Genomic DNA, 16,176 nt, shown 5'->3' with positions numbered 1-16,176 from the left:
GTCTGATTTTGATAATATGATTTATTTAATTTTATAAGTTTTTATACATAAATCATTCAAATTAATTTAATAATTGTATTTACTTTAATTTTATTACATCTATCTTTTAAAAAATACATAATCGTTATAATTTTGAAAACAAATTTTTTTTTTTCAAAAAAGACAAACTAAATCAAACCAAATCAAATTTTAAGTACTATCAGATAAGATGGGCTACCTACTCTTCAAAAGAGACAAATATAACAAAATTCAGTAATTACGATAATGATTATCAAATTCGTAATACAAAATTAAAACAGGCTCAACACAGTTATTTGAAGTTCATCATTATCAACGATTAAAAGACAAATTTACCCTTAACCCATAATCATCAAAGCTCTAAGCTCTGAATCTTTTTCCAGCACAGCCATGTCTGGTTGCTTCAAGCTCAACCATACTTCAATTCCAGTCCCACACTTGGTGTCCATCAAAGAAACCAATTCCACAGGTACACTTGCATTACTCACCAAAAATGGCTTGCCAAAACCAAAATCAGTGTCATACAAGGAGAATCCACACATGGTAGTGAAAAAATGTGCATCAACTTCCTCGTCGGTAACCGCTCTCATCGCTTCATTGAGATCGTTCAACAGCGCCGCGAAAACCTCATCGGCATTGGTGAGTTTTGCAGCTTTTGCAAGTGTGTTCCTCACTGTATTCCTGATAAGACCCACCAAGTGAGAGAGAAGGGTTGTTTCGCTCTCCTCTGGTTCAAATTTGGATGGACATGTCATGTAAAAATTTCCAAAAGAGTTCTTTGGGGTTTCTAAGGCTGTTCTACCTCGCAAATTCACCGGTAGGGTCATTACAGAAGGCCTCAGCTTCCCCTCATGTTTCACTCGGTTGAGGCGGATGAGAGCCTTCCATGTGGATGCCATCACCACCTCTAGTTTTGAAGGTTCCCGTTCACTGATACTATCTTTGACTTCCTGTTTGAATGCAGATATTGTCGCTGCATCAAACAGGAACCTCCTTGTGATAACCTTAGCCCCGGCGTCTTTAGGGGGTGGGGCTTTGAGGACAGCAGAGACATCTCTCGATGGGAAGAGAGACGGTAGGTCAAAACTCGGACATACTACTTTGCTGAGCCCTAGCCGGCTTGCAGTGGCCCAAGCTTGAATGAACCTACTTCCCGTGAATCCATCATTTACAATGTGCGAAGCGTGGACACATATGGCTAGACCACCACATTCGAAGACGGTGGCTTGAATCGCCACCATCGGAGTGGTGGCTAACTTGGCTGGCCCTATACCCCATGGAACAAAATGGTTGACAAGCTCAAGCTTAGGACCTTGATTGAGAAACTCCATGAGTTGAACATTGACTTTGGCTTCCAAGAATTCAACACCTTGGTCATTACAATCTATCAAGAGATCATCATTTACAAATCTTCCGGCTTCTGGGTAGAATAGGGTTAGTATTTCTGATAATGATTTTTCTAGTTGTTGTAGTTTTTGGTCAATTTTGACCGTCTCTTTGTTGGTATCATCATCAGCGGTGAAGAAGAAAATGAGAGGAATATGTGCTGGAGGAGCCAATTGATCAAAGAAAGATAACTTGTAAGTTTTGGGATGATTTGGGGTGGGAGTTGATGGTTTTATCAACTTCTTAGACAACACATTAACCTCCATGGTCATGGTGGGATTGGAAATTATAGAAATGAAAAGAATGCAAGATTGAGTTCACTCAAGTCAAGAAACTATATGCATACATAGCCTCTGTTTGACAATGTAGATGGGGGTCAAAATAGTCTCATCTGTTTAAAATTGGCTAAATAGTCATTAGGAGACAAAACCACTAAGGATCCTCTAGAGTGAAATTTTCCTAAAGTTTCCTAGAGTGCTACATTGTGTGGTTGAGATTTACTGGCAAGTCACATTAGAAAAATTGATGTGACTTGCCAGTAAATCTCAACCATACAATGTAGCACTCTAGGAAACTTTAGAGAAAAATCACTCTAGAGGATCCTTGCTCGAGACAAAACAGCATCATGTGCCCACAAACAATCCAGTGTTTGGTGAATTTACAAAACTAATCTGTTTCACTTTCACACAAGCACCAATACATACCATCAGCAGACAAAATAGTCACATCATTTTTACGTCATCTTCAAATAAAAATATAAAAAAACTTTTTCTAAAAAATAAAACAAATAAAAAAAAGACATAAAAATAAAATCAAAATTACTATTTTTCACGTCATTTAAAATAGAAAACATGAAAAAGTGTTTTCCAAAAAAAAAATACAAAAATTAAACCAAAAAAAAAGGGCAAATTACAAATACCCCCGCGAGATTTGGTGAAAATATAGATTCCTCCCTGAGGTTTGAGAAATTACATCCTGCCCTCTAAGGTTTATATTTCCATAACAAATTGCCCCCTGGGATTTTTATTTTCATACAGATTTCCCCCTAATTTGTTATGCAAATTTGATCTTCAGGGGCAATTTGTAATTTCTCAAACCTCAAAGGGGAATCTGTATTTTCACCAAATCTCGAGGGAGGTGTTTGTAATTTGCCAAAAAAAAGACAATAAAATAAAAACCAAAATTAGCATGTTCCATGTCATTACATATTTCCCCCTAATTTGTTATGCAAATTTGACCTTCAGGGGCAATTTGTAATTTCTCAAACCTCAAAGGAGAATCTGTATTTTCACCAAATCTCGAGGGAGGTGTTTGTAATTTGCCAAAAAAAAGACAATAAAATAAAAACCAAAATTAGCATGTTCCATGTCATTACAGATTTCCCCCTAATTTGTTATGCAAATTTGACCTTCATGGGCAATTTGTAATTTCTCAAACCTCAAGAGAAAATCTGTATTTTCACCAAACCTCGAGGGAGGTGTTTGTAATTTGCCCAAAAAAAAGACAATAAAATAAAAACCAAAATTAGCATGTTCCATGTCATTTAAAATTTAAAAAAAAAAAACATGAAAAAGCGTTTTCCAAAAAAAATAAAAAATGAAAAATAAAAAAGTCAATAAAATAAAATCAAAATTAGCATTTTCCACATCATTTAAAAAAAATAAAAAATCCTTTTCCAAAAACAAAAAACAAATTAAAAAAAAACAAAAATTATCATTTTTCAGGTCATTTGAAAAAGAAAAAAAACATAATAAAGTTTTTTCCAACCAAAAAAAATAAAAAAATAAAAAACAACAACAACAACAACAACAACAAAACACATTAAAATGAAACTGAAATAAACATTGTCAACGTCATTTAAAATTAAAAAACATGAAAAAGCCTTTTCAGAAAAAAAAAAAAACAAATTAAACCAAAAAAAAAAGTCAACAAAATGAAACTGAAATTAGCAGTTTTCATGATATTTCAAAAAAAAAATGAAAAAGCCATTTCCAAAATAAAAAAAAACAAATTAATATATATATAAGACAACATAACACCCAAATTAACATTTTTCACATCATGTTAAAAAAAAAAACATAAAAAAGCTTTTTCCGAACCCCAAAAAAAAACAAATTGAAAACAATAAAAAAATGACAAAAATGTAAATAAAAAAAAAGGAACCACAAAAATATGCCTCATCCAACCAAAATAAAAATAAAAATTTAAAATTTAAAAACTGAAATTAGCAGTTGCCACGTAATTTTAAAATAAACAAAACACATGAAAAACTATTTTTGAAAAATAAAAATAAATTAATGTATACAAATAAAAATAAAAATGAAAAAAACATAAATTAAAAAAAAAGAACATCAAAAATATGCCTCATCCAAAAAAAAAATTAAAAACAGAAATTAGCATTTGTCATGTAATTTAAAAATAAATAAAACACATGAAAAATTATTTTTGAAAAATAAAAACAAATTAATGTATACAAATAAAAATAAAAATGACAAAAACATAAATTAAAAAAAAAAGAACTAGAAAAATACACCTCATTCAAAAAAAAATTTAAAACAGAAATTAACATTTGTCACGTAATTTAAAAATAAATGAAACACATGAAAAATCTTTTTTGAAAAATAAAAACAAATTAATATATACAAAAAAAATAAAAATGACAAAAACATAAATTAAAAAAAATCATAAAAAATGATAAATACGCCTCAGCCAAAAAATAAATAAATAAAATAAAAGAGAAAGAAAAAAGTACAATGACGCTGACGTGGAGGAAGGACGGCTAGGAGTGAAAATGTAAAATACCAAGGGTAGTTTGGTCATTTAACATGCAGACACCTCACCAAAAAATCAAAAAATTAAAAAAAAATTCCAAATAAGATTTTTTAACTTTAAACTAAAATAATTAAAAAAATTAAAAAATTAAAAAGTCAATCCACTCTCTAAACCACACCATATAAATGGCTATATATATATATATAACAAGTTTTATAATTTTAGAATAATTATTTAGATTTTTTTAATCTCCTCTTTTATCAATAATTTTATAATTTTAAAGCACCATTTAAGAGGTCTATAATTGCCCCAATAACAAATTGATAGGTTGAGGAGTCCATTCTATTATTATTGAGTTGGTTCCAGTGGTGTTTTCTAAATTTTATGACGGTTGCCGAAATTTCAGATTCACAAATGCATTTCCTTTACTCGTACGTAAGCCACAAATTTAATATGAATAATGCTTGGGATTCTTTTTTGGGTCACCCCTCACTCCCCTTTGTTCCGTGACGGATGGTGATTGGAGGAGCAGGAAAAAAAAGAAAAAGAAAAAGAAAATGTAACCAATGAGAGAAAGAGGGGGTCAAAGGGGGTGGGAAAAAAAGGGAGGATGAATCTGTTGGCTTTTTGACTTTTCGAAGGGTATTTTTGTGAATGTGAGCGTGCCAGCAAGGATCAATCAGTCCTTACAGAAATTGTGATTGCCAACCAATTATCAGACGATTGTGTTTTAGTTCTTTTCAGCCTCAATGAAGAGGACTTTTACTGGTGGCTTGACTTAGGAGAAATTAAGAGAAATAACAGTGATATGAAGAACAATTGAAGTATTTCATAAAAATGAACACTTACAATGGTCCGAACTCAGCCTCGAAGAGGTTTACAACAGCAATCTACTTGAATCTACTTGAAGCTACTCTTACGAATCGAAGTGCAGTGCGGGTATTTAAAGTGCAGGTATTTAAAGAACAGGTATTTAAAGACTGGAAATGTAAAAGACTGGAAAAGAAAATATATGAAGTAAATGACTGATTTGTATGATCTGAGTCCGTCCTCTTTTCTGGGGGCTGCCCTGCTATTTATACTCGTCAGTGATGACCTTCGAACTGCACTTCGAACCGTCGAACTGCTCCTCCATGATCGCTGATCATGCTTCCTTAAAAGTAGCTCCATTACGCCATTACTGGCAGTTGAGCTTCCCTCTTGTACTGGAATTTGAATATGAGTAACCGTTTGAAGATATGTCATCTTGCATCCCGTTATTGATCTAGTGTTACTCAGATCATGTGAGGACCAATATTTATTGCCACGTGTATGATCAGGATTAAAGGCTTGAATAACCTTCCTTTATTACCCTTACTCTGCCACGTGTCGAACTGTAACTGGTTTTTACAAAATATGTAGCCAACATTACCCCCCGCACTAATATACCCAATACTTGGTGATATTAGTGGATTACAGTTTTCCCGCGCCTCTAGATCGTGTATGGAGTCCAAATTCTGGAAATACAACCGTCATCCATTTGGTGATCATTTGCATTAACTCGTTGAACATCCCAATACCTTAGTATTCGAACAGGCTATGGCTGCATCAACTGATCAAGCATATGAAGAGCCTTTGAGTGATGTTATTCCTCCTCGAAAGAATCTCCACGCATTCATTAGCCACCTTTACCCGCCCTTCTCTATTCAGGTAATGGAGGCTTTTGCAGATTATAAACCTTTGGACTATGAACACATTGCCTTTAATCCCTTGGTTTATAAACTTACAGATACAAGGAGTTCTTCCCCTGAGCTCCCTTTGTATTCTAACCGAACTACCCTCAAGCCTTTGCTTCGACAAGTTGCAAATATGGATCTAGGAAACTCTTCTTCACAGACCTCTGCATGGGATGAAACTGTGACCTCTTCATCCTCTGGGGCTTCTGGCTGGACAAGCTGGTCAACTCCTGAGACTTATGATTTAAGGGAGCGAATCAATCACCATTTTGTTGAGTTTGCTGACCCCTTGGAGTTTCCCTCCTACGCTCGAAGCTCAGTGGTCTACCCTTACGTACCTATTGACCTTCGACGTAGCTTGGAGGAGAATCTGCTCGTGGCTTGGTATACTTCTTCCATGCCTACAAAGATAATACACCCTGCCCAGCGCCCAGAGGAAGCACAAGGGTACACCCCTTCATTCTTAGCCAAGAAGGCGAAGATTTGTTCTTCTGATTGGCTTGATTATATTAATACCTTTGTTCCTCCTGCTCTCGTGCCATCTCCCATGATAGAAGCATCCACACCTTCTTCTGCATCTTCTGAGATAGAAACACCTGTTCCTTCCCCTTTGTCTTCTGAAGCAGAACCATCTTCTCCTTCTCCTTCTCCTTCTCCCATCCTTTCCTGGACAGAGAAACTAAGACTTGCCCTTCCAATGGACAAAGTCTTTCCACCTTACCAACCTCCGTCACTCCCTTTTCCAGCCGAGCGGAAGCAAGCTCAACTTTTGCTCGCGGCTTTCTCTCACCTGCCCTTCAATGTTCTTGAGGATGACATTCCTCTTAAGAACTTTCAATGGGCTTGTGATATCCTGACTAGGGGTCATGTCCTCAACCCTCTTGCTCAAGCAGAGCTCCATTTGTTTTTGGACCAACTCCCAGTGCTCCTCTACTGGCATCAAAATTCTAAGATCACTATCCAAAATCTGGATCAACTTTTATCTCTTCGAATTCATGCCCAATATGAAGCAGAGAATTTCATCGAAGAGTTCGATGACTTCAGGAATAAAGATTCTGTGTACTAGGATGATTTGGTTATAGATGAATTGGAACAAAAATCGAGGGAAGAGGCTTTCGAAGCAAAGGCTGAAGAACTCTATTATGAAGTGAGAGCTCATCAGCTTATGCAAGCAACGTTAGACGAGATAGAAGAAATAATAAAGAAAGAACAGAAATTTATTGACCATTGCTGGACAAAATTTCATGACCTTGTTATTTATTCTATTCCTTATTTTTATGAGCTTGAATTTGTACCCAGATAGGGTTACTTAATGTAATCATCTTGGCTTTAATATAAACAAAGTCTTTCTGTACTTAACACTGTTTGACTCTGTTTCCTTTCATCTCTAAAAGCTAACTCATAACTTCGAATTGAACAATTTCATTCTTCGAATCAACTGTTTAATGAAGTACTAAAAGAACCAATCATGTCTTTTTCCAATTCATGGAGTAAAATTGACAATTCTGGCAGATATTATTTTAGTACTTCGATTTTAATGAATTTACTTCTTCAACACTAACTGTAACCAATATATGGTCATGGTTGATAAAGCCAATCAATTTTAAACTGATCTCTTTTGGCTTCGAAGGGCAACCTATGGCAATTCCCTCTTGCTCATACAGAAACCAGTGATTGGTCTTGGATGTTTCGAACAGTGCCCCTCTTCCTTAAAGGGTCCTAGGGTTTGCTTCGAATGTTGTCATTTTGACTGATAACCTTTAAACAGGTCTTTAGATTTTTGAAGTAGACCAATACTTTGAGCATTCAGGCATTTTTAAGCATGTAGTATGCTCTGAACAGCATTTCTCATACTCAGAGAATACTTGGGTTTGCTCCGAAGGTCGTTACTTTGATTCATAACCCCTAAACAGACCCATAATCACGCAATTTAGCACCTTTAAGCATATACTAAGCTTCGAAGCCGACTTATGTATTTCGAAGCCGTTGTTATTTGATTTTTTGACGCCAAGATCTTGTTTTCGAAGCCAAATATTTCATTTCGAAGCTGGCCCCAATCCCCGGAATAAGCTTTTCCCTCCAAAAATTATCAATATTGGAAGAAATTCCTCGCATTCGTACTTTTAGTACTTAACGACTTACGGGGTATAATTTCGGACACAAAGGTTTTAAAACCCTCTCGTTTCGTGTTCCGAAATCTCTTGCCTTTTACAAACCCTTCTCTCTACTGGTTCTTCTGATCTTCTTTGCTCTTCTTTTGCTTACTACCAATGGATCCCTCCTCTCTAAAAGTACTTGCTGGCGACCAAATCAGTCCTACCATGGCTTTGAAACATTGTATCGATGAAGAAATCAGCAAGTTGACATCTGGTGAGTCAAGTAACATCGATGGTCGTCTTTTCATTCCTCGCCACAGCAACAACAGGAGTACATCCTAGGTCCTATCTTCCGGGAGGTTCCTGCTCAACTCCCAGCTCTGTACCCTCGTTTGGAGGACCATTTCCTTCTTTACGAAGGAAGGCTTGATTGGGGAACTTGGAGGGTAAACCGTCCTCATCGTTGCTGGCCGACATTGAGGACTGAATGGGAGGAATGGTATGACAGAGTGGTGCCTGCGAGAGAAGATGACCTGCAAGAGCTTTATATCCTCGATGCCCTTCGACTTTCCAGGTTCATTATTCCTGAAGACCCCTTTTTGATTCCTGCTGCCTTATGTTTTTGGAATATGGCTTTCAATTTCTTCCAGTTTCGGTGCGGTATGATGGCCCCCACCGTTCTTGATATTTGCCATCTCCTAGGGCTTTCACCCCATGGTTCTCCTTTTACTCCCAACTATCCAGACCTTCCTGTCAAATTTTCTCTCCCAGCCCTAAACTCTTCTTATAGTGACTTCGTAAAGGCTGAAAATAAGAGAGAAGGTCCTGTGCGGGACAGAGAATTCTTCTCCTTCATATTATACTGGTTATGCAAATTCCTCTTTTGCACCTCATCTCAGAGGATTATGCCTGAGTTTGCTCCACTTGCGAAGGCACTCGTCTTGAAGAAACATATCGCTCTTGCTCCTTATCTTCTAGGTCATGTCTACAGAACCTGCTCCCAATTTTGCGAAAAACCCCTCGATGCTAACCAAGGAGGTCCCCTCTGGGTGCTCCAACTCTGGCTCTTTGCTTATTTCACTGACCTACATCCCAAGTGTTTAGGATTCCTTGTTCAGGATCCTAGTACTTACGGGGAAAAATATGCTAGGATTGCCCTTTACCCTGCTTCCTTTGCTTATTACTTCACCTTCTTTTATCAACTTCCTATCTCTCCATCTGCTTCTTTCTTTTGTCCTTTCGAAGCCAATAGAGGGCCAACCTGGCTACAATCTTTTCTGGCTGATAAGGAATGTTCCACTTCTCCCCACAAAGATATGTGGGCCTCTATATTATTACCAAGGGAGCTGTTCATTGGTACTCTGAACCCTCGAGCCTATAAATGCATATCTGAGGTATATTGCCCTTCTCAATTTGCAAGGCAATTTGGGCTCTCTCAAGGGATACCTGTTCCTCTTTGCAGTCTTTCAAATGTCCATCTCACTGCCAGAGATTTGAGAATACCCAAATCCAAACCAGAGGCAGCAGTACTCAGACTACTGAAGAAATTGAGTGAATTCCAATTTATCCCCTTTCGCCCCTTTGGCTCAGTCTTAAAAAGGTTTAAGAACTGGTGGACAACCAATATGGAAGTGCGCCTCTCTGCACATCCTCATGACTTGTTGGTGGGGTTGGGATTGCCTTCGAAGGATAAGTCAACAACAGCCCAGAGCACTTCTCCCCCTCCTGAAGTTGTCACCACTACTCCTGCCATTTTACCCCTTCCAGTCAGGGTTACTAGAGCTGCTTCGAAGAAGGGTGAGTATCTTCAAGTTCTTCTCCTCCCCTTTTATTTCTGAATCTTTTGTTGGTTTTCTTATACTCATGCTTTTGGTGTAGGGTCTCCACAAGAAGAGTCTCCCAAGAGAGCCGAGACTTTAGCTATTCTCAAGAAGAAACAACAACAAAAAACAAAAAGGAGACTAGTCCTTCCTCCTGAAGTACCTGAATCTCTTGAAGAAGAAAGAGAGGTTGAGTCAGAGAAGGAAGTGCCCTTACAAAGAACAAAGAGACAAAAGGTAGCTGTGTCTTCATCTGATGCCATTGAAAATCCTGTTAGCGAGGCAATCGTCATAATAGCGGAGAAAGAACTTATCTCTGGAGAGTCTGAACCCCGATCTGAAGAAGGGGAGGTTGGAAAAGAATTGGTTGTATCTCTGCCGAGGGAGAAGAGAAAGAGAATGACTGTTCCTGTCACTGACTATGTTGAGGACTCTACTCATAAGGCAGTCGAACAAGAACATTCCAAGGCAATCGTTGTATTTGAGAGGGCCAAGAAAAGATGGCAAGAGCAAAGAGAGGAAGCTGCTGCTGCCGATGCAACACAAGGGGAAATGGTAAGAAGGCAGCAGACTGCTGGACATTACTCTCTCCGCAGTTCTCCCATCAGTACTAGCGCCTCTGGAACAAGTAATTTCTTTACCTCTGCTGTTTTTTTACTTTGTCAGCTTGTGGTATTGAAGTTTAACATTGTTCTGCATTTCTTCCTTTTGCAGCGACAACTACTGCACTTACCTTTCCAATGAGACCTTCCTCAATTTCGGTTGAGGTTGATCAAATGCAGAAAGTCAGGGTTGTTCAAATCGTACTTCCATTTCCAAAGCCTATATTTGGCGTACCTTCTTTAAGTCCCAGTATTCCTGCCTCTCTCTTTCTTGGATTAAAGCCATACCTCCCTTTTTTGGCTCGTAACCTACCTCAATCTATTTTTCCTTCGAGCCTTGCTCTTTCTCCATCCTTTGTAGAAAATCCAACTGCTACTCCATTCCCAATGGCAGTTGATTCTTCCACAGAAGACACTGGTAGCCCTTCAATTCATGGTTCATCACCAATGCCCACTTCCAGTCCCTCTTCTCTTGATTTGCTGGTGGCCAAGACCATAGAGGCTGCCAAAGATGCTCCATCCGTTTCTCCCATCCCTATGCAGCCTTTTGCGTCTTCCACCACAACACTCTCTATGCCCTTAATGTCAAGGGATGAGGTAGACATTTTTGAAGGAAGACTAGCTAGTCTCTTTGACATACTTTCTACCTCCCCCACCTCTACTGCTGAAGTTGAGCCATTAGCCTTGGCTAACTCCTTATTGGAAATCTTCGAGAGTTCTCCTTCCTCCAGTAACAAGCCTTTTGTACCTTCAGTAGATTTGGACACATGCTTGCAACTGCTGACTTCCTTTTCAAGGATCCCCTTCGAGGCTCTACAAAGGCCTATCATCAGGAATGGGTTCCTTCAATGCTGTAACATTGCTGAGCAGTCTACCATGAGTGTCTCAAGTCATCTATCTCAGGCTGCAGCTACTATTGATTTTTATCTTAACATTTGCCATGCTGCTAAGGCTGCGGATGATAAGCTGGCTAAGGACCAGAGTTTTGTTTCTCAAGTGCATACCGAAGTATCATCTCTGAAAGAACAACACTCTTCTGCCTCCCACTTTCGAGTCCAACTTCTGGAGAAGAAAGCTCAGCTCGAAGAGGAGTTAGCCGCAGTAAACCAAGCCTTGGTTCGAACTGATAAGAAACTGCACATCACCAATCAAGGGCTGGCTAATCGAAAAGAAGACATGGCTGTGGCTATCCAATTATTTCCTTCCCTTAGCAATAGGAAAGCTATTGTACAAAAACAACTAAAGCATTGTAATGATTTTTGGGCCAATTTATGGCATAATGTACTTAATTCTTTATGAAAGCACAATATTTTGAATATTATTTGAACAAGCTTGTGTTTTTGCATATGGTGTTCACTCTATCCCTTGTGTTTCCCAAATGGTTGGAAAATAAGGTTTTAAATATCTGCCATTAATCTTTTTGGGATGTACATAACCATTCAAATTTCTTAAATGGTATGCTCCAAAAGGCAGAACCCTATGAATTTGATATGGTCCTTCCCAGTTAGGTGACCATTTGCAAACTTGTGGCTTTTAATCCCAATTGGGAGTATTGTCTTCCATACCAAATCTCCTTCATCAAAGCCAATGTGTTTGACTTTCTTATTATAATTCTTGGCTGCTTTCTTCTTTTGGAAAAAAATGCTATTTAATGCCAAAATTCTGGCTTCATCTATGCCTTCTAATTCTAAGCACATACTTTGTTGGTATTGTTCAGGATTCAACTGATCTTGACATCTTACTCTCAAAGTTTTAACATTAATCTCTACTGGTAAGACTGCATCGTGTCCATACACCAAGGCATAGGGAGTGACTCCTGTGCTTGATCTTGGTGAGGTTCTATATGCCCACAGAACATCCAATAACAGGTTATGCCAATCCCTAGGATTGTCATCCACAACCTTTTGTATTCCTTTTTTCAAGGATTTATTGGATGACTCAGCTTGACCATTAGCTTGTGCATAATAGGGTGTGGAATTAACAAGGCTAATTCCAAATCCTGCCACAAAAGCCTTCACCATCTTCCCATCAAACACAGTTCCATTATCAACTGTTATGGTTTGCAGGATGCCAAATCTATGGATCAAATCTTTAATAAAACCAATAACTTCTGTTTGGTCTACAGCCTTGTATGGCTTAGCTTCAACCCATTTAGTGAAGTAGTCAGTGGCCACTAGAATGAAACAATGGTGCTTCGAAGAAGGTGGATGTATTTTTCCCATCATATCCATGGCCCACCCTCTAAATGGCCAAGGCTTCACTACTGCATGTAGGTCAGTTATGGGCACGTGCCTTATTGTACCATGCTTTTGACATGCCTGACACCCCTTTGCATATTCTATGCAGTCTTTAAGGATGGTTGGCCAATAATAGGAATGCCTTCGAAGCAACCATCTCATTTTTACACCAGGTTGATGAGCACCACAGATGCCTTCATGAACCTCAGCCATGGCTGTTAATGCTTCTTTCGGGCCTAGACATTCTAACAATAAGCCATCTCCCCCCCTTTTGTAGAGAGCATTACCATATATCATATACTGCATAGACTGCAATTTAATTTTTCTACTGGCCTTCGAAGATGGACCAGCCAAGTACTGCATTATTGGATGCCTCCAATCTTGTTCTTGTAAATCATTATGATTGACTTCCAAGATCACATTCCTTTTATTCAAAGGTTGAATTAATTTCTGATATGTTGTTTGGCTTATGTCCCGTTGGGTATTATCCCTTCTCTTGAAGTTCGAAGCCTTTTGAGCCACATCATTGGCTCTATTGTTCAAGAATCTTGGAACATGGGTTACATTTGCTATTTGAAACTGAGAAAGCAAATGTAATGCAACAACATAATATGGCAGGATACTTATGCTTTGACACTTGAAAATTCCTTTCACTTGGTTAACCACCAATTGAGAATCTCCAAATATGTCAACTGCATGTACTTGTAATCCAATAAGAATTTCTAATCCCACAATTAAGGCTTCATATTCAGCCTGGTTATTGGAACAGGTAGCTTCATCTACTCTAAAACCATGGGTAGTTTATGTTCCCTGTGGAGACTTGATTACAATACCAATTCCAATTAATCCATTTGCTTTCGACCCATCGAACCACATTTGCCATGGCTCAACACTGGCCATACCAAGCTCCATTATCTCTTGGCTCTCTGTTTGAGATGGATGATCTGCCAAGAAATTGGCTAAGACCTGCCCTTTTACTGCCCTTTGAGGGACATATTCTAGATGAAATTCTGATAAGGCAAGCATCCATTTGCCAATTCTTCCCCTCAACATTGGTCTAGATAACATATATTTAACCAAATCTGTGGTTGCAATTACCAAGACAGTTGTAGGCAAAAGATAATATCTTAATTTTGTTGCAGCAAAATACAAAGCAAGACACAGCTTTTCAACAGCTGAATATTTACATTCACAAGAATTTAAAAACCTACTAAGGTAATAAATAGCTTGCTCCTTGCCTCCTTCATTGTCTTGGGCTAAGAAAGCTCCCAATGAATCCTATGCTGCGGCTATGTACAACTTCAAGGGCTTGTTCCCCTTTGGTGGCATCAGCACTGGAGGGTTAGCCAAGTAGGCCTTGATACCTTCGAAAGCAATTTGATGCTCTGTTGTCCACACAAATTCCTCTTCATCTTTCAGCCTTAACAAGGAAGAAAATACTTTAGTTTTCCCTGCAGTGTTAGAAATGAACCTTCGAAGAAAGTTAACCTGCCCAAGGAACCTTTGTAATTCTTTCTTACTTGATGGGGGTTTGGCTTCAATGATTGCTTTGGCTTTATTCTGATCAATCTGTATTCCTTTCTTGTGAACAACATAGCCCAAGAAATTTCCAGATGATACACCAAAAGCACATTTAAGAGGATTGAGCTTTAACTTGAACTTCCTCATCCTTTCAAAAGCTGCTTCTAAGTGAAACAGGTGCTCCTCCATGGATTGGGACTTAACCACAATGTCATCAATATAACATTCCAAATATCCTCCAATAAGATCATGAAAGATAGTGTTCATGGCTCTTTGATATGTAGTTCCAGCATTCTTTAGACCAAATGGCATTTTAACCCATTCAAAGGTGCCAATATTCCCAGGACATCTGAATGCTGTCTTGTGGATATCTTCCTCTGCAATGCAGATTTGGTTATAGCCGGAATGCCCATCCATCATTGACAAGACCTGGTGACCTGCTGAACTGTCCACCAGCAAGTCCACTATAGGCATAGGGTACTCATCTTTGGGAGTTGCCAGATTTAAATTTCTGAAATCAACACATACCCTCATTTTGCCATTCTTCTTGACTACAGGCACAATATTAGATAGCCACTCGACATACCTGGCTGTTCTAATAAAACCTGCCTTGAGGAGTCTAAGGATCTCTTCCTTGACCTTCTGAATTACTTCTGGACTCATCCTTCTTGGTTTCTGCTTATATGGCCTGAAATTAGGCTTCATAGGGAGCCTATGTTCCACCAATGACCTGTCCAATCCTGGTAGTTCATTATAAGACCATGCAAAGAAATCTTTGTATTTCTTCAGAACAACCAAAAGCTGGTTTCTGTCCAGAGCATTCAAACAAGCACTTACATAAGTGGGCTGTTGTACAGAACCTTCCCCTAGATTTACTTCTTCTAAAGGGTCTTGTGCATGAGAACTCCCTCTGGTTTCTGCTACTTTTGAAGTGATCTTCAAGCTTGGTTCTGCCCCCAGGTTCTTCAATTCAATATCTCTGTCCTCCTCCTCATAGACAAAATCTGTCCATAAGGCTTCCTCTTCCTGTATCTCCTGGACTTTTGCTTCAATGTCCAAGGCACAGTACTTACCAAGAGTCAAGACTCTAGCCTGTTGCTGCTGCTGTTTGCAGCCAATTATCATGTCCTCTCTCTCTTGCTCCTGAACTTTCTGGACTATTGCTTTTATATCCAATGCTGAAAATTTAATCAAAGCCAAGGATCTGGCTTCCTGTGGTTCCTCTCTTTGCCTATAACCAGGCATCATTGTCATCTCTAAGGACAACCTCTTCATCAGCACTTTTTTGGACTAAGTGCTTCAAGTGTGCCACTTCCTCATCAGCCGTCACTTCGGCTGAATCGTCATCTTTCATCAGTATACTGAGCGGCGACACTCCCTCAATATACAATTTAGCATCCGCAAAGTCTGCACAGGCTACGAAGGGTTGAGGATCTGCATCGATTTCCTCTGTCTCTCCATTGCCTAAAGCCATCATGATTTTCTGATGTAAAGAAGAAGGCACACATTTGTTAGTGTGGATCCAGTCCCTTCCAAGCAAAGCATTATATTTAGCATTACTGTCGATTACGAAGAATGCTGTCATACAATCCCTGGTTCCCACACTTAAATTAATGGGTAGAATCCCCTGAGCCATTTGCTTATCTCCAGCAAAACCAGCAATGGTTGTGCTGGTTGGTATCAACCTGGGATTCTTTTTCCCTAGTTTCTTCAAAGAAGATTTCGGGAGTAGGTTTACTGCTGCCCCATTATCTATCAGGACTCGGTTCAGCTGTATTCCATCAAAGAAAGCCTTGATGTACAAAGGCCTGACGTGCTGCGTCATCGAATCTGAGGGGTACTCGAATGGATACGATAGATTGATGCTTACCACTTCCTCACTTTCATATTCATCTTCCATCGGTGTAGCCATTTCGAAGTTATCTTGCACCATGCTTGCTTGCGAGTCTTCACTAGAGATCTGAACTGGATCAGCCTCCTGCCCCTCCTGATTTTCATCTTCAGCTTGG

The 16,176-nt window shown here is 38.8% G+C and overlaps 1 protein-coding gene across 1 annotated transcript; it reads right to left on the bottom strand.

The window, feature by feature from the left end:
- Nucleotides 1–240: 240 nt before the first annotated feature.
- Nucleotides 241–1,829, bottom strand: LOC114273083 (acetyl-CoA-benzylalcohol acetyltransferase). Its single transcript, XM_028214848.2, has one exon. The coding sequence runs from the start codon at nucleotides 1,674–1,676 to the stop codon at nucleotides 357–359; it is 1,320 nt and encodes a 439-aa protein (XP_028070649.2). The 5' UTR covers nucleotides 1,677–1,829; the 3' UTR covers nucleotides 241–356.
- Between the last annotated feature and the right edge of the window lie 14,347 nt (nucleotides 1,830–16,176).

Source organism: Camellia sinensis, chromosome 11 (assembly GCF_055761805.1).
Source record: "Camellia sinensis isolate YWXY chromosome 11, ASM5576180v1, whole genome shotgun sequence".
Classification (NCBI taxonomy): Eukaryota; Viridiplantae; Streptophyta; class Magnoliopsida; order Ericales; family Theaceae; genus Camellia; species Camellia sinensis.
Note: the sequence above shows the minus strand (reverse complement) of the source record. Positions and strands in the feature narration are given on the sequence as shown.

What these genes read in the sequence shown, in the direction of transcription:
- LOC114273083 (XM_028214848.2), bottom strand. Translation starts at nt 1,676, where the DNA reads ATGACCATGGAGGTTAATGTGTTGTCTAAGAAGTTGATAAAACCATCA.